At 36.0% G+C, this 25,848-nt stretch overlaps 1 protein-coding gene across 2 annotated transcripts; it reads right to left on the reverse strand.

Annotated features, from left to right (window-relative positions):
- Positions 1-3,650: 3,650 nt before the first annotated feature.
- On the reverse strand, positions 3,651-24,552 carry PNPLA4 (patatin like phospholipase domain containing 4). 2 transcript variants are annotated; one of them, XM_065741300.1, is made up of 9 exons: positions 24,500-24,552; positions 23,225-23,516; positions 22,303-22,429; positions 18,692-18,876; positions 14,021-14,115; positions 13,724-13,859; positions 12,005-12,070; positions 7,140-7,292; positions 3,651-4,535 (listed from the first exon to the last, which is right to left on the reverse strand). In XM_065741300.1, the coding sequence occupies exons 2-9, from the start codon at positions 23,381-23,383 to the stop codon at positions 4,404-4,406; spliced, it is 1,053 nt and encodes a 350-aa protein (XP_065597372.1). In that variant the 5' UTR covers positions 23,384-23,516; positions 24,500-24,552; the 3' UTR covers positions 3,651-4,403. The 2 variants fall into 2 exon arrangements, with proteins under 2 accessions (XP_065597372.1, XP_065597373.1); XM_065741301.1 differs by lacking the exons at positions 22,303-22,429; positions 23,225-23,516; positions 24,500-24,552 and having other exon boundaries at positions 18,787-18,875.
- Between the last annotated feature and the right edge of the window lie 1,296 nt (positions 24,553-25,848).

Below are 25,848 nucleotides of genomic sequence, written 5' to 3' on the forward strand. Positions count from 1 at the left end.
ACTAAATAATGGTCTTCCTCACGCCTTGACTCAAACTGGGTTCTGAGTGAATCTTCAGTCAAAGATACTCAGGTTTCCAGATTCAAAAATTCAAACTCTAATTGGGGATGAAGGTATATAAGTTTCTAGAGAAACGAGCTCTTCAGATGCACCTCAGATTTCCTATTTTAAAAATCTTTTTTAAAAATAATAATAATAAAAATACATAACTAGCCTCTTTTTTTTTTAAGAATGAATTTATTAATTGGGTTAAATATTAAGGGATTAAATACAGAGATTGTTTGTATATCTTAACATGTAGCTCCAAAGAAGATCCTTTACAAGGTGTGAAGTCCATCTGAAAGGAAGATGCAGCTCTGTGAAGGCAGCAGTCAGTGAACCAATGTTACCTTCAACTACAAGAAGCACTAAGATGTTAAAGCATCCAGTGGAACTTTTTATCTGTTGCATTTTGGCAAAAGTGACAATAATTCATTCTTAATCTAGCAGACATAACTACAAGGCAGATGCCTTTTAAGGTGTCTCATTCAGGTAATATATACTTTCCCCCCTTCCCAGGGTGTGGGCCCATGGGTTCCCCTCACCCCATTCATCATGGAACCGGGCCGAACCAGCCCGTAAAGCATTGACACAGGTATACACAATATTACATTGTCTAATTTATACTTTTTTTTTTAAACACACATATTGTAGCATAAAAAATGTTAGCATTTATATAAAATTCCGATTCTACAGTAAATTACAGAATCAGGGAACAATTGTGTAGAGGAGACCTCTACAGCTCATTTGGTCCAACCTCTGCTCAAGCAGAGCCTCCTAAGAGCAGGTTGTACAGGTCCATACTCAAGCAACTTATGAAGATCTCCACAGAGGGACTCTATCCTCTGTCAGTGCTCCGGTATCTGCACAGCACAGAAGTGCTTCCTGATGTTCAGAGAGAATCTGCTGTGTTCCAGCTTCTGCCTGTTGCTTTGTCATGACACTGAGCAAAACTGAGAAGAGCTTGGATTCACCTTTTTTGTTCCTTCCCATCAGCTATTAATACACATCTAAGATCCTCATAGATCATCCTCCTTCCTGTGCTAAAGAGACCAATAACTCTCAGCCTCACCATGTAAGATGTACCAATACTTTAATGATCTTTGTGTGCCTGGAGTCTGTAGTAAGTCTGTATCTTGATTGCAACCACTCATCAGCAGCATAAAGGTAGAAAATAGATAAGAGTTTTGGCAAGTTTGATTTCCTTCAACAATTTAAGATACTAATAATGTATTTTCTTAAGAAGATAAACAGCCTATTTACGTAGTAAGACTAACAGAAGGTGAAACTCCAGCAAGCACAAATTACACTTTCAGCCATACGAGGACTTCACTTAAAACACCTCTAACAGAAAAAGAACAACAGAATCTGTTTAAGAAGTATTCTTAAAATTTTAAAATTTTACATATTTGACTTTGGATTGACAAAGGAGATCCAGATTCAATTCTAATTAATTTACCTAGCATTTCTTTAAAGAGGAGAAAGATAACACCCTATTACCTTAGGCTTCTATTATAGATGCTAATAAGTTGGTCAGGACTCTTCCACAGCATAAAAAATTTATGATGTCCTAACAGAAAATTCCAGCTGTTAGTCAGCAAAATTAGCCAGGAAATGCCAAACTGTGTAACTTGCAACGTGGTTTAAAACAAAGCAAAAACAAAAACACACATCCAACAAACAAAATTTTCTTGACATAGAAACATATCCACTTCTTGAAAACATGGCATCTGATAACAGGAAACCAAGTTCAAGAGGCTCTCATTTTATTAGATGTTGCCCTTTTAAACAGAAAATACTTAAACAATAATAATGCACAGAACTCGTCCAGTAAACACCGTACAGAGAAGAGATAAAAAACAGAACAAAGCATTAGGTTAGGAATACATTCAGTCTTATTATGTACAGCTGGGAGAGCTGGGACAGGGAGTGGGAAGAACTGCCACTACTACAGATGAAGAGACGTGGGTAAAGAATTATTTGAAAGGGATAGGATTGTTTGCTGTGAAACCAATGGACCTGAAGGTACTTTAGTCTTTCTAACCTAGAAGCAGCTTTTGCAAACATTTCTAGGTTCTCTCTCATTTGAGTAGTAGCAAACTCTGCACATTCCACAGAAATAGAAGCAACAGTCACCACATTTCTATGGACTTCCCTATTGTGAATTATTTCCAGCAACAGAAATTATTTTCTTAAATATTAAAAGTTTTGAGATTCACGAAGATAAATAGAAGGCAATTGTGGCCAATTCTCACTTTATTTGGAAAAAAGATTTTCTTAAACAATGTCTGAAATTTTCAAGGTGGTATGGCTTGAGCACGGGGGAAGGAAGAAATAAAATGGGTGGTACTCATAAAATCTGAATGCACAGAAAAAGATCTTAGAAAAGAGAGATTACAACTGTTCTCCTGATTTAAGGCAGCAAATACTTCCCTAAGACTACCTGATCAATAAACACTTTATTTCAGAGATTCAAACATTGTTGGCAGAGAATAAAACATTTCTGAATGTGCTTTACTATGTCACATTATGACCAAATTAGCAGCCTAAAGAGAATAACCTTGCATTGTTTTGCTTTAGGTAGACCATCTGCAGTAAGAAAACATTTATAAAATGGGGCTAACTGAAAATTCTCTGTGTCTTGCGGCTCTCATTCAACTTTTATACTCCAATATATATATAAAAAATATATATATATATAAATATATCTTCCTCTTGTCATAATAAACACATCCACGCCTTTCCTCTGCATTACTATGATTTTATTCCCCATGAAAAATGTTACGTTATCATAAACATCTGAAGGTCAGTTTCTAAAGCACTGACAATTGCCTGTGGCACTTGGAGCTCAGTAAACAGGATACGGCATATATATTCCTGTAGGTGGCATTAATACATGCAGAAAGAAGTCAAGTTTTAATGAACTAAAGAACACATCAAATTGTGACACACAACACTATAAATATACATTATCAAGAAATGAACTTTTCATTTAATAACTATAAACAGGATTTTTTGCTATTTCTATTTATGTTATAAGTTCTCTGTGTAAATAAGAATAAAAGCAAACACAAAAGTGTTCTTGTAGCACAAAAGTATTTCAGTTCTACCTATAGAAATGCTGTCCTACATATTTGGAAATGGTATCCTGTTTTCACTACATACAGAACCTCATGCATCAAAAAATGCTGATGCAAAGTATTATTAGTTATTTGTTCTAGCAAAAACAGCAACAGATATTCATCAGATAATTCAATCTTACCACGTGAAATCTTATCCTGATATCATCTACATAAATATTAAACTGTTGTTTACAGTAAGAGGCCTTCCAACAGCTACAAAATATGTACATTTAACCATAATTCTTACAACCCTAGATTTCTGATTATTTTAGAAGAGTGCTGTACATAATTCAATCTCAATTCTTTGTAAGCATTAAGAACTCATCTTAAAATTGCACTTAAAGAACAAACACTTTGCTTTTAAGTAGCTGATGACTTTAAAATTTAGGCATGAAGACTAAAATTTGTGAACTTTCATTTAAGGAAATGGCTGCAAGGTGAATAGTAAAATAACTCCTTTCCAATGAGTTTATCAGGTTGTTAGAAAACATTTATTTATGATAAAGCATTCTGAGAAATTTATAAATAAGCTCTTCACAAAAGTTTCAAGAAAACACATTTATTCAATTTTAGCAGCAGAAGAAAACACAATAGAAAATAACTACTCCTTTTTACAAGATATTTTTAACACAAAACATCACAATTCTGTTAAAGAAAAAATTTGAAATAGTATTTCTAATTTAGAAAGTGCATTCATTGAGAAGTGCAAGACCTTTTAATGATAAAAAAATGTATCAGAGGTAAAAGTGCAAATGTTTAATTTCTTATGGCTAGTGCTATGAGTTCAGATCCTTTATAATGCTTTAAGAAGTTAATCAGATTGGCAATATTGCAAACACTCAATGAGCACACACAGCTACTATATTGAGGATTAATACAGACTAAAATTTTTCATAGTACAGCATTGATTAGTTTCTCAAATAATATTTGAAAAGACTTCCAAACTTACGTAATTATGGTAACAGAAGCATTTACAATTGCAAATCTAAAGTCTACTTCTGAAGCAGAATGGATCTAAAATTGAATCTTCTCAAACAAGCCAACTACTAGGCAAGTAAGGTTCTCAATCTGACAAGTTTATAAAGATCTTCTGAATGGAGCTGATACTTCCTTGGCAGAAGTTAATGCAATTCCAAATGGGATTTTTATTTCAATAAACAGAAATAGTGAAAACAACTCTTTATGACAGAATGACTATAGGTGTGTTTTGAAAGCCATCAGGTTTTATTTTTTAAGTTCTGTCTATTCAAACCAGTTTTCTTTTAGTAAAAACTGTACAGCATCATCAAATCCATTTTGGTACAGGGCTTCCATTTTCTCCTGGTTTGGTGGGAACATAGCTTGATTAAGTCTTACTAGGTTGGCCAAAGACAACTGCAAAAGAGAGAGGTGCTAGAAATTAATTTCTTAAAGCAACTTATGTTAGACTTGACTGTGTTGTTATATTTTCTGTCACCTGTTTAAGGTACCATATGTAAAAACTTTCCATGCCAGCAAATCACATATGTTCAAGCACACTGCTGAAAACCGAGGCAAACTTGTACAAATGGTCTGTGTGTGAGCAAGTAAATTCACAGCCTCCAAGTCAGGCTGACTGTAAAACTGCACGGTTTCTGAAATGTTCTAAGTAGAAAAGCACACCAGTAACTGAGTCAGTGGTAGCTGACACATACTATACTTGCGCAAGAAAATATTTTGCCCACTTCCTAGTGCAGTTAATAATATTTTAGCCATATATTTTATTTATTTATACTTTCAATACAATGCCAAAATAATCTTCATTATTTGAAACAAGTATTCAAATTCAGACCCCAGTAGAAAGAAGAGGTTCAAGGAGAAAACACTGCTCACATTCCAATCCACATACAAATACACATAGGCAACATGAAAGTATGATTCTGCTGAAAGAAAATCATTCTTACTTCGTGCTTTTGCAGCTCTAAAAGCCAAAGGTATTTAAAAAGAATTGTTTAAAATGTTGCCTATGTGTATGTTGCATTTGGATGATCCTAGAAGCAATGCAATTCTGCAATATATTCTAAAATTATTCCACTTATTTTCTTCCTCTAGATGCACTAAATATTGAACATTTGCAATACTCAAAAAATATAAAGAAAGGTATGCATTTATTTTCAATAAGTTTAATAATCTCATTCTTCAGGATGATTTACCAAGTATTACCATGCTGTGAAAGACTACAAAGATTTAGAAATTGGTCCAATTTAGAACATTAAACTACATAAATTTTATTCAAGCACGGTTTAAGTGAAACTTAAAAAGTGTAGCAACTATTGCTAACCGTTTTCTTTTTTTTTTGTTTTTTTTTTTCCATTCTAATGAAGTTTCTTTGACAACAATAGTAGATCTACCACTATTCAGTATTTTCAGTATTTCAGAGATTCATAGATTCATAGGTTCGTAAGGTTGAAAAGGACCTACAAGATCACTATCCCTATCCAACTACTAAATCAAATCCCTTAGCACCTCATCTAAACGCTTCTTGAACAGCACTAGGGATGGTGCCTCAACCACCTCCCTAGGCAGGCCATTCCAGTGCCTGACCACTCTTTCAGAAAAAAAATGTTTCCTCAGGTCTAATCTAAATCTTCCCCGGTGCAACTTGTGGCCATTCCCTCTCGTCCTGTCATTATTTATCAGGGAGAAGAGGCCCACCCCCTCCTCACCACAACCCCCCTTCAGGAAGTGGTAGAGTGTAATAAGGTCTCTTCTGAGCCTCCTCTTCTCCAGACTAAACAATCCCAGCTCCCTCAGCCGCTCCTCATAAGACTTGTGCTCCAGACCCCTCACCAGTTTTGTTGCCCTTCTCTGAACACGCTCCAGGGCCTCAATGTCCTTCTTGTAGTGAGGGGCCCAAAACTGAACACAGTACTCGAGGTGCGGCCGTACCAGAGCTGAGTACAGAGGGATGATCACCTCCCTGCTCCTGCTGGCTACACTATTTCTAATACAGGCCAGGATGCTGTTGGCCTTCTTGGCCACCTGGGCACACTGCCGGCTCATGTTAAGCCGAGCATCAACCAACACGCCCAGGTCCTTTTCCTCTCTACATTCTTCAAGCCATTCTGCCCCAATCCTATAGCATTGCATGGGGTTATTGTGGCCAAAGTGCAGGACCCGGCACTTAGCCTTATTGAACCTCATCCCATTGAGCTCAGCCCAGCTGTTCAGCCTATCCAAATCCCTCTGAAGGGCCTTCCTACCCTCAGGCAGATTGACACATCCTCCCAACTTGGTGTCATCTGCAAACTTACTGAGGGTACACTCAATCCCCTCGTCTAGGTCATCAATAAAGATATTAAACAAGATGGGCCCCAATACCGACCCTTGGGGGACACCACTCGTAATGGGATGCCAGCTGGACTTATTTCCTTTCACCATGACAAAGGATGCAATATTGTAGTAAAAATCTGTGAGAAAAACCTGACCACGCAGAAATGTTAAAATGAAAAGGACATGAAAATCAGCCTTGGTGTACATAAATATTTCTATAACATGTAACAAAATGTCTGGAAAAGTGGTGCAATCACTAATTTTAATATCTTAACAGGATCTCAACTGAGCAATGAAGTGTTGAGTCATTGGATATAATTTCAAATGTACAACTTAAAGGCATATTTTAAACTAATTTACAGCAGGTAATCTTAGTATGTGTGAACAGATGTGATAGTTTCCCTTGAGTATTGTACAGAAGTAGCCTAGATTACATAAATTGAATAGCCTGTGACACACTTGCTCTATTTTGTACTAGATACATGCCTTTCAACCTTTATGGAAAAAAATTTACTATATTTTTCTTTCCTTCTTTTAAGAAAAAGTTTACATTTTGTATGCAAAATAGAAAATGCAAAAAAACATCACATAAAGAATATTCTATTAAAAAGTCAACACTTAAAAATAAGCAAAAACTGCTCAACTACTTTTTCTTCTTCTGAAGTTAGTAAATAAACAGTAACTTACCATTATGTCTTGTTTTGCAAATTTAACATACAGGTCCACGCGTCCTTTATCTTGTGGACAGATATCTAACCGACCACTGAAAGGAGAGATCGTGATTGTCCGTCCAAAAGGCAAGATAGGAAGGCCATTGGTAATGCCACCATCAACCCACTTCTACTGCAAAATAAAATTTTCTAAATAGCTTTAGTACAATACGATAATAACTGAATGCTTCACTTTTTCTGTCCCTTTCTCTTCTACAACACTCAAGGAAATCTAAAAGTTTTCTTCTCAATTAATAGGCAACTTGAAGTAAAATAGGCATGAAAATCTAAGAAGATACAATGTATACGGTGTGCAATTTAAGAGCATTTGACATTGCTGAAACATATTCATAAGCTTCCCAGACACTTAAATATTTTTAATCAAGTGAATAAGTCTTTTTTAGTTGTCCTATTAACAAAATGTCCCAAAGAGTATAAAAATATAGATTTTTTTCTCAGCAGATAAAGGAAAATGTAAGGTCGTTCCTAATGAACCATACAACATAACATATACATTTATAAGCTTTTATCCATTGCACACTAGGAACTGGAAAAATGTGCATGTTGAGGGTAAATGGCTGCATGAGCTAAAACAAAGGTGACTTCACCTCTCCTAGGATGTCTTGTTTTCTTACAGACAGAAAAAAATAGTGCAACACAAAACAGCAATAGCTGGAAAAGAAAGGATAAAGGTGAGAAGGAGCTGGATACTTAACATCACTTGAGAGGGAGCAGACATCAATTCTGACACAGGAGTTGAGTCTACCTGGTAGACCACAATAAAGTTGCTAAAATAATGTGAGTTTTCTCACAGAATTCCTGAAAATGCTACAGGAATTTAGACACAAAAACAGCAAAAAACGCCCCAAACATTTCCAACAAAAAATATAGTACTGGCAAATAGTTTATGGTATCCAAATTAAACTGTCTTCATACTGTTGACAAGATACTAGTATTCTGTGTAATGACTGCTATACAGAAAGCATCTCAGGTTATAGTGTCTGTTCTTCAGGAGCCCTTCAGATAACTGAGGTTCATGATTTGGTTGCATAGACCGCTCTTAGCTGTATCCTTCACTCTCACTTAAAGGAAGTCTCCTCTTAATTCCACAGGTACAGATTATTCCCCAGAGCCATGAGAGTTTATACATTCAGATTTTGTTGTCACTAGTGCCTTATTTCATTGTCAAGTTCCAAATTGTCTGATACATGATGGACTTAACACTTTTTCATATGGATATATAGTAAGAACCACATTGTTTTTTTTGCCCGCACACATACTTTTCACTTTCTTGGATTCAATTTGAATCTTGAGCTTAAAATATAAGCTGCAGATATATATACTCAGTATACAAATGACCATTCTCATCCTATTACTTCATAATCAGCTTTAAGAGCTTGACTCTTGACATTAGTAACTGGTGTCTGTAGCCATAAAGCACCATGGAATTCCTTCACTTCCCACAAAAATTGCACTCTTAGGGAGATTATTTTACCTTAGAGGAGGGTATTAAAAAAAGAGCCATCTAAAACTATCTTTCAGATTTATCAAACTCTATTACAATAGTACTACTGTGAGTACAGGTGAGATGTACCTTGAAACTAACACCACTACCTATCAGTTTGAATCTATTCTTGAGCTTTCTTTTTGATCAATAGATAGCTGCTTTTTATTGATTTAGATGCAACAACTCTTGGATTTCAAAAGGTTCTTTTTATTCTATTTTTATTCTACAGCGATGTGAGTAGTAAAATCCCTGCCTAAGGCAAATCAAAGATACTATAACAGAAGACTTTAACATCTTTCACAAGTCGAGCTTAGTCTTTTTCCACCCTTCAAGATCTTCTATGTTTAAAAATTCTGATTATTTATTTTTACTTCCTTCTCTTTTCAATGCAAATTAAAGATTTCTTTGAAAATCTGAAAAACATATAACAATACAAGGGCAATCATTTTTATTAAGCACTATCCTTTGTAGATTATGTACTCCTTGGATGATGCTCTCTATAGCATTTCCTTTTCTTTCAAGTACCTGGGAGAAACTGTTTCTCTTGTCAAAAATATTTTGGCTCCAAAGTCCTTTAAGTTACATTTAAAAATAGAATCTTCCCATGCTGCAAAAAATAGATGTAATGCACCAGCTTCTTGTAATTCTATTAACCAATTATTCAAAAATGCTTCTTAGCTGATGAGGCAAATTCCTGGTAACTTCTTAATCAGTTCCATTTTAATGTAAGTACAGTCCAAAGACAGAGTAAGTTCTAAAATAACGTGCAATAAAATACAAGACAAACACAGAAGTTGAGGATGCAGGATAGACCTAATAGAGTCTGCCCATTTATCTGTAGATCACTTTTACAAAGGCATTCTTTCAGAACTACAGCAACTCAAACTACAGCTTCGTCATCACATAGTCAACTCAGGGTGATGGAGCACTGGCACAGGCTGCCTAGGGAGGTTGTGGAGTCTCCTTCTCTGGAGACATTAAAGAGCCACCTGGACCTCTACCAGTGCAACCTGGCCTAGGAAGCCTGCTTTGGCAGGGGGCTTGGACTAGATGATCTCTAGAGGTCCTTTCCAATCCCTACAATTCTGTGATTCAGTCATCTGGGAACATTCATTCAGTCCAAAGATCAACCTTCCCAGGCATTCAGAGGACACCAACTCAACTCAAAATAAGGTAATTTTCACTTGAAGCAGGTTTTGTACATCCGAATGTATATGAGAAAAGTGTCCCACTGCTTCCAGTAAAAGTTTGTTTCAAGAAAAGTTGAAACAAAAGCCAGTTTGCCTAAGTATGCATATCACAAGGCCACTCTAGTCTTACTGGAAGTGTAATCCAAGGCAATCTTAGGTGAAAACCCAGCGTAGTCTGGTTAAGACCACTAACAGTTCAAGTTCTCAGATGTTCTCTTTGTATTACACACCTTTTTTCTTCAGGATATTTTCATGCTTATTAAACCAGAAGAAAACACACCATCAACAGATTGATGTGGAGGCTACACTAACACACAACAGATTTACTCCCACCTCAGATGACTTGGTGATGTGCAAGCAGGTGACATAAGTAGTCATATACTTGGTTCTATTCTGAACTCTCTACATCTCCTACTACCAACCCACACTCCCTCATCCACTACACCAATCCACGAAAGTGTAATAAATCTTTTAAGTTTTCCCTCGAATAGTACTCATAATGTTTTTGAATTGCAGTCACTTCAATTTACTGGAAGTAGTTGTCTCAAATAAATAAACAGATAGATAGATAAATAAATAGGTCCCAATCCATAAGTAGACTTTGGGAGAAAAGTCAGTGCAGGCATGCAGAATTAACTGATTTCAACAAATAGAATTAAAAGTAATCTACTTCTCAGAAAGTATCTTTGATGCATCTGACATGACAGCAGTAAGATGCTTGGGGAATGACGTGCAGGTTTTAAATAACAGACGAATGAGATGTCCTGAAACATTCATTGATTTAACTTCTGAATGCAGAAAATAAAGCTAGGTAGGAATGGGAATTGTCCACTAAGTAGAGGTTGCACGTATTTCAGTAAATATCACAAAACATGGGTAAATCCTAATAGCAGTATTCACCCAGTAGAATGGTTTTTTGATTGATTTAGATGGAAGTCTGATCCAGATTTCCAACTCATTAATTGAAAGAATGATGTAAAAAGTTTAACAAAGACGCTCCCTTCCCTCTGAGTAGAGACAGAATGAATCTCAAACATCCACGTATGTCCCCTGAGCTGCACAAGCAACATACAAAGACTTAAATCAACAAAATCTCCAGACCTTGGCAAGCTGCAAGCAGTCTCATTTAACAGTCAAGTAAACTCTTCAAGCATTTTAGCTGGTATCTACTAATGTATAAATAGTACAAAAGCTGACAAGTTTTCTCACATCAGAAAAGAACTCAAAGTCCCTAGACAGAAATATAATTGTTACAGACAAATAGATACAGTTTGGTGTTGTTTTTGTATTTTTTTTCTGGTTTTTTTTTGTTTGTTTTTTGGGGTTTTGTGTGTGTGTGTGTGTGTGTGTGTGTGTGTGTGTGTGTGTGTGTGTGTCTATGTGGTGATCATGAGGATGGAAGATATGCTAAAACACAGTATTTGGATGTCTGAGGAATAAAAATGAAGAAATAACATTTTTTAGAAAGAAAATATTTTTCTGGTTCTAGTAATTACAAACTATATCAAAATTGTTCTTAAAATGTTATTGCACCTATATAAGACAAAAAAGTTATTGTAACTAAATAAAGAAAATTGTGAACATTTTTTCCAATAAATATCTTTCAAAACTTCATAGCATTGCATGATATGGAAAAGTTTATTGTTTAATGTTTGCCCAGAGATAAAAGATTTATATGAGTTTGGTAAACCTACTATCATATTCTGAATACAACTGCAACACATACATAAACAGTAGCACTCAAATAGAGTAGGAGATGTCAAGACATCCCTTATGATTCCCTCTACTACACAGAAAAGCAGAATGAAAGTTCTTTAAGTTGCAATGGTCATTTTGGAGCTGGTAGTGCAACTTGTTAGAAGAGGCATCTGTTCTAAGACAGACTTCTTCTCTCCGTAAATGTTAGACATTATCTTTAGGAAACAGTTTCATAATGTACAGACTCAGCACTCTCAGTGTATGAATAAACTCATGGCATTTTCCACATCACCCTGCAGAGTCAATAGAAACAATGAAGATTCTACAGAATAAAGTAATGCAATTCCCACTTGACTTCCCGTCAGATCAGACAGTTATATCACAAATGAAGGAAGTTCTTGGAAAATTAGAAAAAAAAAAAACAACTTAAACATGGTGAAACTTTACCTCTCCTTTATATTCGACTGGTTTCATTCCAGCATATACTGGTACAAAACTACTTGCTAGCAGGACCTAGATAAAATAAAGAAGAAGGACTGGAGAAAAAGAGTGAAGAAAATGCAACCAAGTAATTCTGAACTGATAAATATTTTCATGAATATGTCCAGAACATTACACATTATAAACACTGGAAATTAATTTATGTACATCTTCTATCAGTTCAATAAGTTACCTTTGATACATTCAAGTATTAACAAATTGCTACTTGTTTCTCTGCAAGCTACAATGCTGTGTAGAGCAGTTCTCAAATTTATTTTAGACTGGAACACCTCTTCTGCTATATACAGATGTGCACATTCATATACTTTTCTATCCACTCATAACAGTGCCTATAAACGTGTGCATGAGCACCTATGTATATGTACACATATCTAGTGATCTATCTGTGTTTGGAATCTGCATATAGCTAGATGTGTCAGATATGTCAGACGTGACAGATATTTCAGCACAGCAAAATGTGGTCCATATGCATAGGGGTGAATGAGAAACAGATCTTGGAAACACAAGTAGCTTGCAGGCATGCAAAATGTCATCAGGTCCAAACAAACAATCAATGGAAATTATGGAAAAAAATTGTCCAAGGGTGTGTTGTTTTTTTTTTGTTTTGTTTTGTTTTTTTAATCTGCAGAACTGTATTTCTTTTGGCAAAAAAATTAAGCTACTTTCACTGTTTAAGATTTTTTTCTTCCCAAACAAGTTCAGATTAAGGCTTTACATAAAGGCTCTAACTCTCACTTTTTCTTGCCTATTTCTATTCCCTGTGAACCAAAGCACCAGATATTTGTCTGAGCTTATATAAACATTTTGTCTTCTACCTTCAAAAAACAAAATCATTTCTCTAGCAACAGGCCCTTTCCCTGACAAAACAGTAAGACAAGGTCCACCTCTAACCCGTTCCTCAAAGCACCTAGAAAGATGGTGAAAAAGGGAATTTTATAAAGCTTCCTGCCCATTATATTTCCTCCTTTTTTTTCTGTTATATCTTATAACATCCTCCACTAAAATACAAGCAATTATTAGAAAGAACATTTCCTTTACATATACATGAATTCCTCCTACCATTTCATTAATCAATTTATATTTATAATCCTGATCTAGACTTTTAAAATTGCATTCAAATGGATGAGATGGGCAGCAAATGATATGCCTTCCAGCAGTGATGAAAAATATAGTTTAATTTATAATACTTAATATAGCAGTATGTCTATTCCTCACATAGTACTGGGAATTTATTTATTTATTTTCATAATAGGAATTCCTTTTGTTCACTTTTTCTTGCAGCTGAAGATAACTGCATATCAGTGAATCAAGAGATGCAAAAAGAGTTACTGTTATAAAAATGGAAGATTATTTATTTTCTTGTCATCTACTAAGCAAATAACCATCAAATGTTAATTAACAATTATGCTGGCTTTTTTTTTAAATAGACTTTGCCTACAATGTAATACTTCTGAAACAAACGAGGGAGACAGATTAAAAACAAATTTTAGCAAAATCTCCAGAACATCAGTATCAAGTTCTGCCTGTTGCTCATCTACTTAGCAGCACTGTAGTATCAGTGACTATTTGACTAAAATAGTTTTTATTATATACCTTATAATAACACTTGTATGCATTGAAGAAACATATACTTTTATTTAAAGCAGAAATACAAAACTTCATTACCTTAATGAGGTCCTCTCTGGAAGCAAAATTTGAAAACAAGTAATTTTTCCCATTTCTCACATTAGTAACGGACACGTAGAGCCGGCTGTCAGCTATCTCATGAGCATTAGAAGGAAGAATAGACTCTATGCCTTCCCTAGAATAAAGAAAGCACTAAGAATTATTCATCACGTAAACATCTTACAAGTACATTGAAGGATAAAGCTCTCCACAGTATGAAAAAAAAATGCTTAACTCTACATTTTTATTTAGAGACCTTCATGCAAAAATGATTTAATAGATGCTTAAACTTAGTACCTAAGTCTTTTCATAAAATCATAACCAGGAGTCACTGCACCGAAGTCCAATTTTCTAACTTCTTCTGCAAATTCATAGGTAAACTGCTGACATTTCTGAAAATTAAAATATTTGCCATTAAAGATGCTTTCATTATAGTTTTCATTATAGAAAGTAAGTTCAACTGTGGTATCTATAACATAGTAACAGCTTAACCTTTAATCAAGAGCAATCTCAAAGGTCAGACTAAGATATTTTTGTGTGTGAGTGGTTTGCATTAAGATATATGTAACAAACTGTTGATCCTGTCTTACAAACTAATTTGTAAGAGAACGTATACAGCAGAATTCCTAACTATTTAATAACAAATATATTTGAAAGGGAAAAAAATAGCCAAACCTCCCAACAATATCATTTTCTCAACCAAGGGAAGTTAAAAGGTTACCTTTCTAGGTATTACTATTGCTCAATAATTGGTTCTCTCAATCATGTCTCCAGAAATGTTTCTAGAAATGATGATTTGTATTCCAAGCATACAGCCACCTCCTATGTTAAAGACTACTTTTGTTCTAAAACCAGACATAAGCATGTAAAGATGGCTATAAGCCATCTTTATAAGAAGCCTTAAAAACATTATAATTTCTCCTTGCTAATAGAAAAAACAACATCAACAAACAACAAATGTGATTAATACACCTTTGATTCATAAAATACTATGTTTACTACAACTGATGGAAAACAAAGGAACAAAAGCCTACTTCAGTAAACCAGGCTATGGATTCAACAGCCAGAGAAGTTTTCTTACTTAAGCTGAAATCCTTAGTTCTAGTTACTGTGGAAAAAAATAGCTTGAAGTGTGCATAATATCTCCAAAGGCAAGTAGAAGAATATGAAGTGTTTACTTTTTAGCAAAAACAATCCTGAAACCTTGAATTATGATTCTAAACGCATTAAGACTTGCTATTCTGTATCACTTTTACTTTATTATTATTGTTCCATGAAGACAATACAACTTCAGAGACTTGGGAAAAATCTAAAATTCAATCTTTCCCAACTTTTTGTAACTGGTAATCAAAAAACACACTGTACCTACATGTACCTATATGAACCCTTTTTTTTTTCTTTGCATAAGAACTGTCTATAAATAGTTTGGGGTTCTTGGCATACTAGCTTACTGCATGAAGAAGTATACTGATAGTAACAGAATAAATGACTGACACGACTGCAGAAAGTCATGGAGTGAAAGCGTGTGGAACAAGAAACATGAAAAAACCTGGGTTAAAGATGCGTAGCAAGCTCATTGGAGCAGTTTAGTTTCCTCAAATCACATATACTCTCCTATGTACAAGAGCAATAAAGCATTTATCTAGCAAAACGTAGAGTTGAAGATCGTGCACCCACTTTTCCAAAACAGTCTACTAGTAAATGTATCAAAAATGCTAGTGAAAACTATGTTCCACATCTCTCACAGCAATGGCCACTAATTTGTTTCACATAGGTTAAATTTTCACTTCTACCCTAGGCAGTATTTCATTTGCCATCGCCAGTCCCAGTCCAGTTCAAATAAATAAAACCAGTTACATGCACCAGGCCTTCAGTTTATTCCAAGGCTTCCATAGTCAGTGACTGGAAAGAAGCATATTCAGACAGTGATTCAAATCTTCAGCATCTCTGTCTCTCTTTAAATGGACTGAAGAAATCCCCAAACTGCTTCAGATTATAGAAGCATCTCATAATTAGGATCGTTGCCTTAAATACAGTGACTGAAGTGACAGGGAAGTAAGAGTAAAAGGGAGTTGAACAACTGCAAACATAAGTGAATGACAAAAACCTACTTTCCGTATTATAAATGCTAAGAAGAGATTATACCTAGACTTTCAATCCGTGCTGTCAAAAGGGATGTCTCCTTGAAGGTATGAATTATTTATAACATTTAGTGTTGGAAACTTTAAACAATGCATCTAAATTTCAAATTGTGACTGAGGACATGTTTAGAAATAGTAACTACCTCTACTGACTTAAGTAAACTTGACATCTAACATGATCATATACTTCAGAAAGAAAAACGTACTCATCTGTAATTCTATAAGCCTTCATATATTTGAAAATCTGTCCCTACAATTCTCAAGTCCCATGCCTTTCCAACAGTGACAAAAATCAAAGACATTACACAAATGCATTTGCAAGCTGTTATATTTGAACAATAGGCAAGAGAAGAAATCTTCAACATTACATTCTCATTACATCCCAGTTCTCAAAAGTTTGTATCAGAGCTTTCATAATAAGAGATCGAAAAGTCCTAGTTATAGTTTATCTAAGACAACCATCACTCCAAAAAAATAAAAAGAACACCTAACTGATGACAGTCTTATATTTGTGGATATTTCAACAACTAGAAATGCTATATCAAATGAAATAACATAATTATCCTGATCTGAGGATAAAAAAGCTAAAGAAAAAGTTGTCAATTATTTGATCAGGCTGCACAGCGTCCCATCCAACCTGGCCTTGAACACCTCCAGGGATGGAACATCCACAGCATCTCTGGGTAAAGATGACCTCATAGTGATGATTTTCTTTCTTATACGCAGTCTATTCCCTTTTAACTTCCTACTGCATCCCTTTGCTCTGTAGGCCTTGGTAAAAAGTTTTCTTTTGTCTTCCTTATAGGCCATTTTTAAATACAGAAAGGCTGTAATGAGGTGTCTCTGGAACCTTCTTTTTACCAGGTGGAACAACTCCAACTCTCTCAGCCTTTCCTCATAGCAGGGTGCTCCAGCCCTTCGATATTTTTTGTGGCCCTCCTCTGGATCTGCTCCAACAGGTCACTATCTCCCTTGTACCGGGGACCCCAGATCTGGATACGGTACCTCTGGTGAGGTTTCATGAGAGCAGGAGGATAAATTATCTGCCTCCCTCTGCTGGACACACTTCCTTTCACATGTGCCTGAAACACATTTGGCTCTCTGGGCTGCATGCATGCATGCTGACTGATGTCAACTTCTTCACCAGTATCACAAGTTTCTTCTTTGCAGAGCAGCGCTCCATCAGTCCCTTGTCTCTAGTGTAACAATTGCACCACTTCATCTCAGTGTCAAACTTGCTAAGTGTGCTCTTAATCCCACTATCTATGACACTGATAAAGATATCAAGTAGAATTGGTGGCAGTACAGACCCCTGAGGGACAGCGCTCATTACCATTTTCCACTTGGACACTGAACTGTGTTAACTCTCTGGATGCATTTGTTCAGTCAATTCTTTATCCATTTAACAGTCCATCCATCAAACATATCCCTCCAATTTAGTAGCAAGAATGTTGTGAGAGACTGCATGTTCCTGGTGGACAACAGATTGGCCATGAGCCAACAGTGTGCCCTGGTGGCCAAGAAGGTCAATGGCATCCTGGGGTGCACTAAAAAAAGCATGGCCAGCAGGTCAAGAGGGGTGATCCTCCCGCTCTACTCTGACCCTCCCCCTCTACTCTGCCCTGGTGAGGCCTTACCTGGAGTACTGTGTCCAGTTCTGGACTGCCCTCAAAAAAAAAAAAAAAGAAAAAAAGAAAATAAAAATAAAAAGGACAGGGATCTCTGGGAAAGAGTCCAGTGGAGGTCTACAAAGGTAATAAAGGGCCTGCAGATCCTTCTCTCATAAGAGGATAGTCTGTATGACCTGGGTCTGATCAGCCTTGAGAAAAGAAGGCTCAGAGGTAATCTGATTCATATCTATAAATATCTTATGTGCGGGAAGCAAAGGGATGAGGCTGGACTCTTTTCAGCAGTGTGTGGTGATAGGAAGAGGGGAAATGGCCACAAACTGAAGCATGAAGTTCCACAGAAATGTATGTGGGAACTTCTTCACAGTGAGGGTGACAGAGCACTGGCACAGGCTGCACAGAGAGGTGGTAGAGACTCCGTGGTAGAGACAACCTGGTCTAGGAATTTGCTTTGCAGGGGAGTTGGACACAAGGATCTCTAGAAGTCCCTTCCAACCCCTACAGTTCTGTGATTCCGTATCAAAGGCCTTATAGCAGGCCTATACAGCAGGCCTAACAAGCATGACATGCCAGAATAAAAGTTTGCAAGGGTTAATTCTCCCCTGGCTTACAGTGCAACTATTACTATTAAGTCCTAAGCTGTACTGACTCTAAAGCACATGTCCAAAGTTATTTAATCAAGAACAAACAAGGAGCTTGTGAAAATTAGAGCCTGTGTGTGTTGTACTGGTGATAAGGATAGAGACATCCATCATTTTCATCTCCTTCTAACAAAGGACAGTGCTACATATTTGCTTAATAATCTGCCTCTAGACAAGAAAGCAATTATCAACTTTGTAATGTACAACAAATAAGTAAAACGCAGATATATTTTGATATCCTAAAATAAAGTACATCTGGTTGCATGCAACTCAACATTAAAACACATGAAATGTATATTTACATAGCTTAAAATATACAGTCCACACAATTTTCTACTACAAACTGAGAAACAGTTTTTGCATAAATACATGGTTTTTGTCCAAATGCTTCACAGATTTTGCTAATGAAAACATATATATGAGTCGTGTTACCTTACAAAAAGCAAGGTGAAGATCAAAAACTAAGGATATCTCTATAATTTAAAAAAATTAACTTATATATTTTAAAATAATCTTTAAAAATAATTATGTCCTACACCTACGTGTTTATAAATTTACCTCTATATTTTCTGGTACTGCTAATAAGACAGTGGCAGCCAGGGATCCCGCAGAAGCTCCCGCAAAATCTTTCACAACTTTCAGTAACTTCTTACCATGTCTGTAAAGAGCAGCTGCTGCCCCCAAGTGGTAAATACCCAGAAACCCACAAGATGCAAATGACAGATTGACGTGTCTCATTTTTGCTGTGGAAATAAAGTTTTGCAGTCAGGAGGAGGATCAGTTACTTTTATCTTACAACATACAACTGTTTTTGGCAAAGAATACACTACATACATATATTATATATAAAAACTCTGTTTATTTTAGACGAATAAACATTTTTGATTAACCACTAAATCAAACAACTAGCTGCTTGAGTTCAGCATCTCCAAAATTAAGAGCAATTATTTTAAAATGCTCCTTAGCACAAATTCCTTTTTCAATCAGGACACAAAATTATGTATCTATATATAACATAACTGCACATTTTCACCTATTTCCTCAAAGAAATACAGTAGTGACTTAAAAGTGTTAACAGTGACGCTGGAATACTAAGTACCATCATTCTTCCTTGATGCGTACAGCCTTGAATCTAATAAAATTCTCTTAGGAAACAATTTTTGTCTCTCATCTCTGGGACTAATTTACTTACTAGTGCTAGTATTCAGTAACAGATAAATTCCTATATAAAATCATTTTTTATTTAGAAAGGAAAAATACACAACACATCACCATTACTATTTTAAAAATATATAAAAATACTGAGGCAAAATACAAATACAAAGCAAAAGTTTGCTCATAAATGCATGATCACAGTATGAAAGTACTAAGCACAGAAAAAAATAAAAAAAGTTAGCATAGAATTTGGACTATTTGAGGTGGTTTATTTTAAATAAACCATATATATACAAACATATATACATATGAAGCTATATATTCTATTAGCTCTTCTGCTTCTGAAAATGACTACAAAAATGAGAACAAGATATTCTCCATTTTACTGCATGGATATACAGACATTGCCTAGATACTCTTAGTTCAGAATTAAAATATAAAATCATAATATCTGGGTACAAATCAATAAGAAAGGGACTGAATACATCAGTGCACTCAGGAGTATACCTGATTGTTCTGGTCTGTAGTGGCACAGCTGATGGAATTTTTCTTTTGGAAACCACTTAGAGACAATACAGTGTCAGTTCTGATGAAGCTTGGCAGGCACATAGCAACAGACTTTGATTTAAGTTGCCTCTTCAGCCCAGCAAGGAAAGGAGTGGGAAAGCAGCAGCTTTCTAAACCACAAGAGAAGGAGACATGCTAAACTACCGCTTCACATATACTATGCTTAAATTCAGACCATGAATAAGTCCCTCTGCCTAATTGGAAGGATTACTATTTCTGTTATTAAAGGAGAGCGCTCATGGATCAGGGCATAATGTTCTCTGTTTTAGAAGACAAGTCATTCTGCTAAACCACACCATCATAAGGTAGTTTATCAACTTATTAACCATACTTCATCCTCTTTTACATACAGAACACTTCCGTATCCACTACTGAGCACGAACATGACAAAACACTACAGATGTGTATACATAGAAACAAACCAAACTGCAACAAGAAACCTGTAATAAAGCAGTTATCCTACAAATATGATACAGATGAATAAAAATCATGGCTCTATAAGAAAAATCTGTTTGACAGATGTAGTTAGACTAAGTTGTTTCACCTTGTAAAGCATTCTATAATAGGAAAAGATGAGACAGCAGTAGATGAATGTCCTGTAAAATCATAAAAGGAAATCAACATACCCACTCTTCTACAAATTATAAACTGTCTCATTTGTCTTGACTCTTACAAATCTTTAATGGCAATACTTGATTTGCAAGTTAGAATGGTGCATTTTAGAGACAGTATGATTCAAAAATTAATTCCCTTTCATGATCTGGTGAATCACTGCTCTTCGATCAAAAAGAACAGTAGGGTTTAACAATTCTCAAGAGACATATGGAGAAATGTAATCAAGTGTACAATATTCTCCACTACTTTCTAACAGAGCACCACAAATAGGAACACTGTCACATCTGGACTTAGACCATTTTTTCACCTGACTGAGTAAACAGCAGAAAACTTGTTGTCTTTGAAATGGTATGTCATGCAAGACTTCAGAATAAATATTCTTTGATGGTTTATGGAAGTTCTTACTCTTAGGGATATTAACTATTAACTAAAAATATATCATATGGATAGGCTCTTAAGAATAACATTAAATGCACCTTACAAGATGCACAAATACATTTCAACATAGCTCTGGACAGTGTATACACTGTAGAAATATGACTTACACAGAACAAAGCAAATGCACTAGCCACTGCTTTTCAAAAAAATTTTCATCTCAGACAACTGACAAATTTTAAAAAGGCACAGTTCTGTTGCTTACAAGTAAAAAATGTAAGAGCAGATAAATATAAGAAGCTAGGACACTGGGGCTAATAGATCTCCCAGCTTCACAGATAATGCAAAAGCATTCAGGAATAAAGATGATCATATACATATATATTTGAAGGATTCTCACATCTGCAAAAAGAATTAATTGGTGATGAGAAAAATATCTGGAAGGGAATCATCTCTAAACTCAGTTGCACCTCGAGCAAGATGTATAAGGAGATACGTTTATACTGCAGAATTATGTTATGTTACAACATAGCTTTTAGTGATTACTGTTTTCCTAGTGGTCATAAACATGAAACAATCTTCCATACTTTTGTTTCCTGAACAATGTAATTATATAAACATTTTATGATCTCAGTGCCTTAACCAGTCACAACTACCTCCTAGGCAGTCTGTTTCTAAACAAAAGCTGTAAATGCCCAAAGCAACTGACTAGAAAGCCTTTAGAAACAAAAATTAAAAATACATAGAATAAGAATGACTAAGCACCCTGAGGCACATAAGTACTTTGAATCATAATGTATGACGCATATAAGGACGTTTGAAAATGTGTTATTAGGAATGAGAATGCAAGCAATGGTATGGAAAGAACTATTCACGTAAGCAGCATTGCTAAAATAAAGGATATATTTGTGACTACTAAGGTACATTACAATCTTAAATTGAGCCAAAACAAAAATCACCACTCACATGCTTGACGCTTCGTCATGTATACAAAAGGAAATAAAAATACTCACTAGTACCACATGCCTTTAGTAAATACCCAAGAAATTGTTTTCTCAGCCAAAAATAGGTGCATAGAAAATGACAGCCCATTCTACAGGCTGTACTCTAAGAGTTACAACAGTTGCCAGGAGAATGGCAAAAAGTTTTGCATATATCCAGTCACAGTGAATAAGCACCATAAAAGTTTGATGAGTTGGTGAAAAATAAACATAATAGTAATAATTTAAAAAAATTGATGCATCATCCAAGCAGACATTAAAATTCTTAGAAAAATTATACATATCTTTGCAAGCTATAGAAGTTGCATATAATCCCCTTAAAATAAGAAAAATAAATAAAAAGCATTATGTCAGACTTTCAAGTACATAAATTAGATTGCCTTGGTAATTAATACAAGATGCGTAGAAAAGACAGGAAAAGCTGGCCTCCTAAGATAGCAAAAAAAGTTTTAATACCTTCTAATGTGTGTTGTCTTCCATTATATTCTCCACAGGGACTACTTCCAGAAGGTGTTTTAGATTCTTCTGCACTGATACCAACTGCAGTATTCATTACTGATTGGTTATCATTTATCTTAGAAACCTACAATATTATAATTAAATATTACTATTTAAAAGTAAAATGAAGAGTACAGATAATGGAGAAAAAAAAGCTTATTTATCCTTAGACCTAAAAATTCTATTAAAATAGTCATAAATCCATCTGAAAGCATTTCGCAGAACTGCCTAGCCTCCATGAAATTATTTAAAATCACAAGGTTTGATTATTTATAAGCTATGTGCAGCAATTTATATTTTAAAGATTAAATTAATTAGAGATTTAGAAAAAGAAAAATATTACAATTTGGAACAGTCAAGCCTTTAAGATTAGCCTTAATTTTGTGTCTTTTCCCACTAATTCTGCTTATATCCACAGATTTCTTTAATAATCAAATTCATGCATTTTTATAGTCTTTTCCCAATCTGATATACATAGACTTTTTTTGCCCTCTGCAGAATACTGAATTAGTAAAGACACTTTCTGGAGAACTCTGCTCCTATTCTTCACTAAATGGCTTTCACCAGCCAATAATTCTGTCAGTTATCATTCAATATTGTTTGGAATATAACTTGAAACAACTTAAATTTTCTCCCAAGCTTAGAACTACAGGACACACAAAAAATTCATACTACAACTGGTTCTCCTGCAACTTCTTGCTGCCTGTGCCCTCTTATACTTACAAAGGCATCTTCAGTTCATAAAGATGCCTCTCACAGGCCTCAAAAGATATCTGCTATTAAGAAAACACTTAGGCAAGTAGTTTATTACAAAAGTGACACCAACACTGTACTGACAGTTATCATATATACCTAGAACAATATGGAACTAAATACATACCTGGCATTTAGCTCTGTCATACGGTGCTCTTAGGGTACAATAGTTTAGAATTCCAGTCCAGAACTGCTGGTCTTTTGGAAGAATGGAATTACACAATGTGCCTTCTTTCAGCTCAAGTAATTTTATTTGTGCAGTACAGAGACTTCTGGCAGCCCACATTTTCTTAAAAGTAAACTCTGGATCCAGATGATGGCACTCTCAGAAGCTGTTTTTATAAAAGTTACCAAGTATCAACAGATGAGCTGCTTGGACACCACAGAATTACACTGTAGAATTTTCTTCTCAATCTAACCTGTTTAAAAATATGAAGAAAAAATAATAATAAAAAATAAGCAATTGAAAGGTTGCTCTTCACCAAAGCTCTGATCCTGTAACAAGGCTCCACTGACAGTCCTCACATTTAGCTTTTAAGGGATTATGACCTAAAACAGAGGTCTTAAAAGTTCATTTGTAAGACTGAAAAAGCTGCAGGAAGAACCCTTTCTCAGTAGCTCATTCGCTCTCTGTATGCACCCAGCACTGTTCTATCCACCACCAGCCATTCAGTCAGTTGTTCATTTCAAAAACAAGAAAAGCTACAATTACCAAGAGAACAAATGGACATAACCTTCCTTATAATTAACATGAACAGGTTGCTAATTCCCCACTGAAATAAAGCAAGAACTGTTGTAGTGACTTCAAACCTGTTCAAAACAAAAAACAAAAAACAGGCAGTGACATCAGAACCCAATAAGAATTGCTCAGGCATGCTGGTTGACCTTGTAATTTTCAGGGCTACATATCAAAAGGGTTACACACACTCTTAAGTCCAAAACTGGTTCACAGCCATTAAGACAGGATAACATATGGATACATACTCAGGATAACATATGGAAACAGCATGAAAGAAAAACCAGGCTACTGCTTTGTCTACCGGGCAAAATGGAATAGCACATTCCTGAGGGTGCAGGGTCTCAGGGGTACATGAACAGCTTCAGATGTAACCCTGCTCCATGAGCTTCAGGTTTTCCACCTCACCCCCTGTGCCATGAGGCCTACGCTGTTTGACTGTTGTTCCCTCCACGTACGCTCAGTAAAAACGTGACATCAACAAGCCAAACTTTTGAAACAGTGAGATATAATTTCTAAATGGAATAAACGCGGACAGCCAAGCGGCAATGTACGTGACATAACGCTGAGAGCAGCTGCTAAGCCGTTTAAGCTTGCAGACTTGAGACAGGAGGCCGATGTTCTGGCATTTTTCCCGGTGTCCCGCCGTCGTCACGGCAGCAGCACCTTCCCCTCGGATCGACTCCCTGAAAAACCTGGAGGCACGGCCCCATTCTCCCCCCCCCCCCACCGCCATTTCCAGCCCGGGCCCCGCTGACAGCCCAAGCCGCACCTCACACACGGGCCCGTGCAGCCTCCTCCCGCGGCAAAGATCGCGAGACTTCCGGGCTTCGGGGGCGGGCGAGCAGGCAGGGGGTAACCATGGAGATGGTTCCGCGCTACCGCCCCTGCGCGGCTTGTGCAGGCGGGAGTGGCGCAGCTCTGAAGTACCCTGAGCAGTCGCTGCTTGTCCCCGCTGGCTGGCGGTGGGCGTAAGAGGCACAGCATGCAGCTAATAGTTACACATTCTTTACACTGATTGTTTTGACCCTCGTGCCTTGCCAAGAGACGCAGATTTGTAATGGCGTAGTTACCTTTATCTAAAGTAGAAAATAGGACAGTTGAAGTTTAAAAGGTGGTTTCTACATGGAATCATTGCACAGAGCAGGTATTTTCTTGTGTAGATCCTACAGACCCCGTTGTAACATAACCCACTGTTGCACTTGTCAATGCACAGTGAAGATAAATCAGCAGAATTTAGGCAGGAGGAAGATGTAACATAAAAAGTAAATCACGGGGGGGGGGGGGGGTGGAGTAGATAGATAGACAGACAGACAGACAGTCAGACAGATAAACTGCTTATGTGATGTATGTGTGTAATTATCAGCAGCTATTGGATATTATCAGACCATTAGATATTAGGAGAGTCACACCACCACGAGCCTGGACCTTGGAAGATATATGTTCATGCACTGATTTCAGTGTGAGGAAAATACACATTCAGTGTGACACAAGCTAGCTAACCAACATTTAGAAAATGTCTCTGGAAGTTTATCTTCTTGTATAATGAGTCCTTGGGACTGCTTGCTGTGAATCTAATCAGTCACCTTGGATTCTTTTTCTGTGTGATTACGAGTGCACATTCTCAATCTATAAATTAAAATACTGCTTTTGTGGAAGGAAGAAGCTAATTAAAATAATCAGTGGCACAATCCTAATTATCCTTCTCATTAGAACAATACAGACATTTCTAAGTGAACGTGTCCTGTTTTCACCAGAACAGAAGATGGATATATGGAATTTTCACATGAATGTTTATCTGTAAAAAATAAATAAATAAAAGGAGCAAACTCCATTGAATTTACGGAACTTATCCTAAAATCCTTGTGCATCAAGCATTATTTTATTTTCTGCTTGTTAAGGAATAGTTATTCAGTACTTTACAGACTGTTGTGAGTGATTTTTGTTTTGGGCATTTATTTTAAACTGAAATTTATGGCAAATATTTTTGTATGAACAAGAACAGGAAGCAGCAG

The sequence above is a fragment of the Cyrtonyx montezumae genome, unplaced genomic scaffold (genome assembly GCF_038088225.1).
Source record: "Cyrtonyx montezumae isolate F1298 unplaced genomic scaffold, pur_monq_1.0 scaffold_3, whole genome shotgun sequence".
Classification (NCBI taxonomy): Eukaryota; Metazoa; Chordata; class Aves; order Galliformes; family Odontophoridae; genus Cyrtonyx; species Cyrtonyx montezumae.

Excerpts from the sequence above, each read along its gene's own strand:
- PNPLA4 (XM_065741300.1), bottom strand. The coding sequence starts at position 23,383 with ATGTGGGCTGCCAGAAGTCTCTGTACTGCACAAATAAAATTACTTGAG. Across the intron at positions 22,430-23,224 it reads ATGACAGAGCTAAATGCCAG|GTTTCTAAGATAAATGATAA; the intron begins GTATGTATTTAG and ends ATAATATTGTAG. Across the intron at positions 4,536-7,139 it reads TTGCAAAACAAGACATAATG|TTGTCTTTGGCCAACCTAGT; the intron begins GTAAGTTACTGT and ends TCTCTTTTGCAG.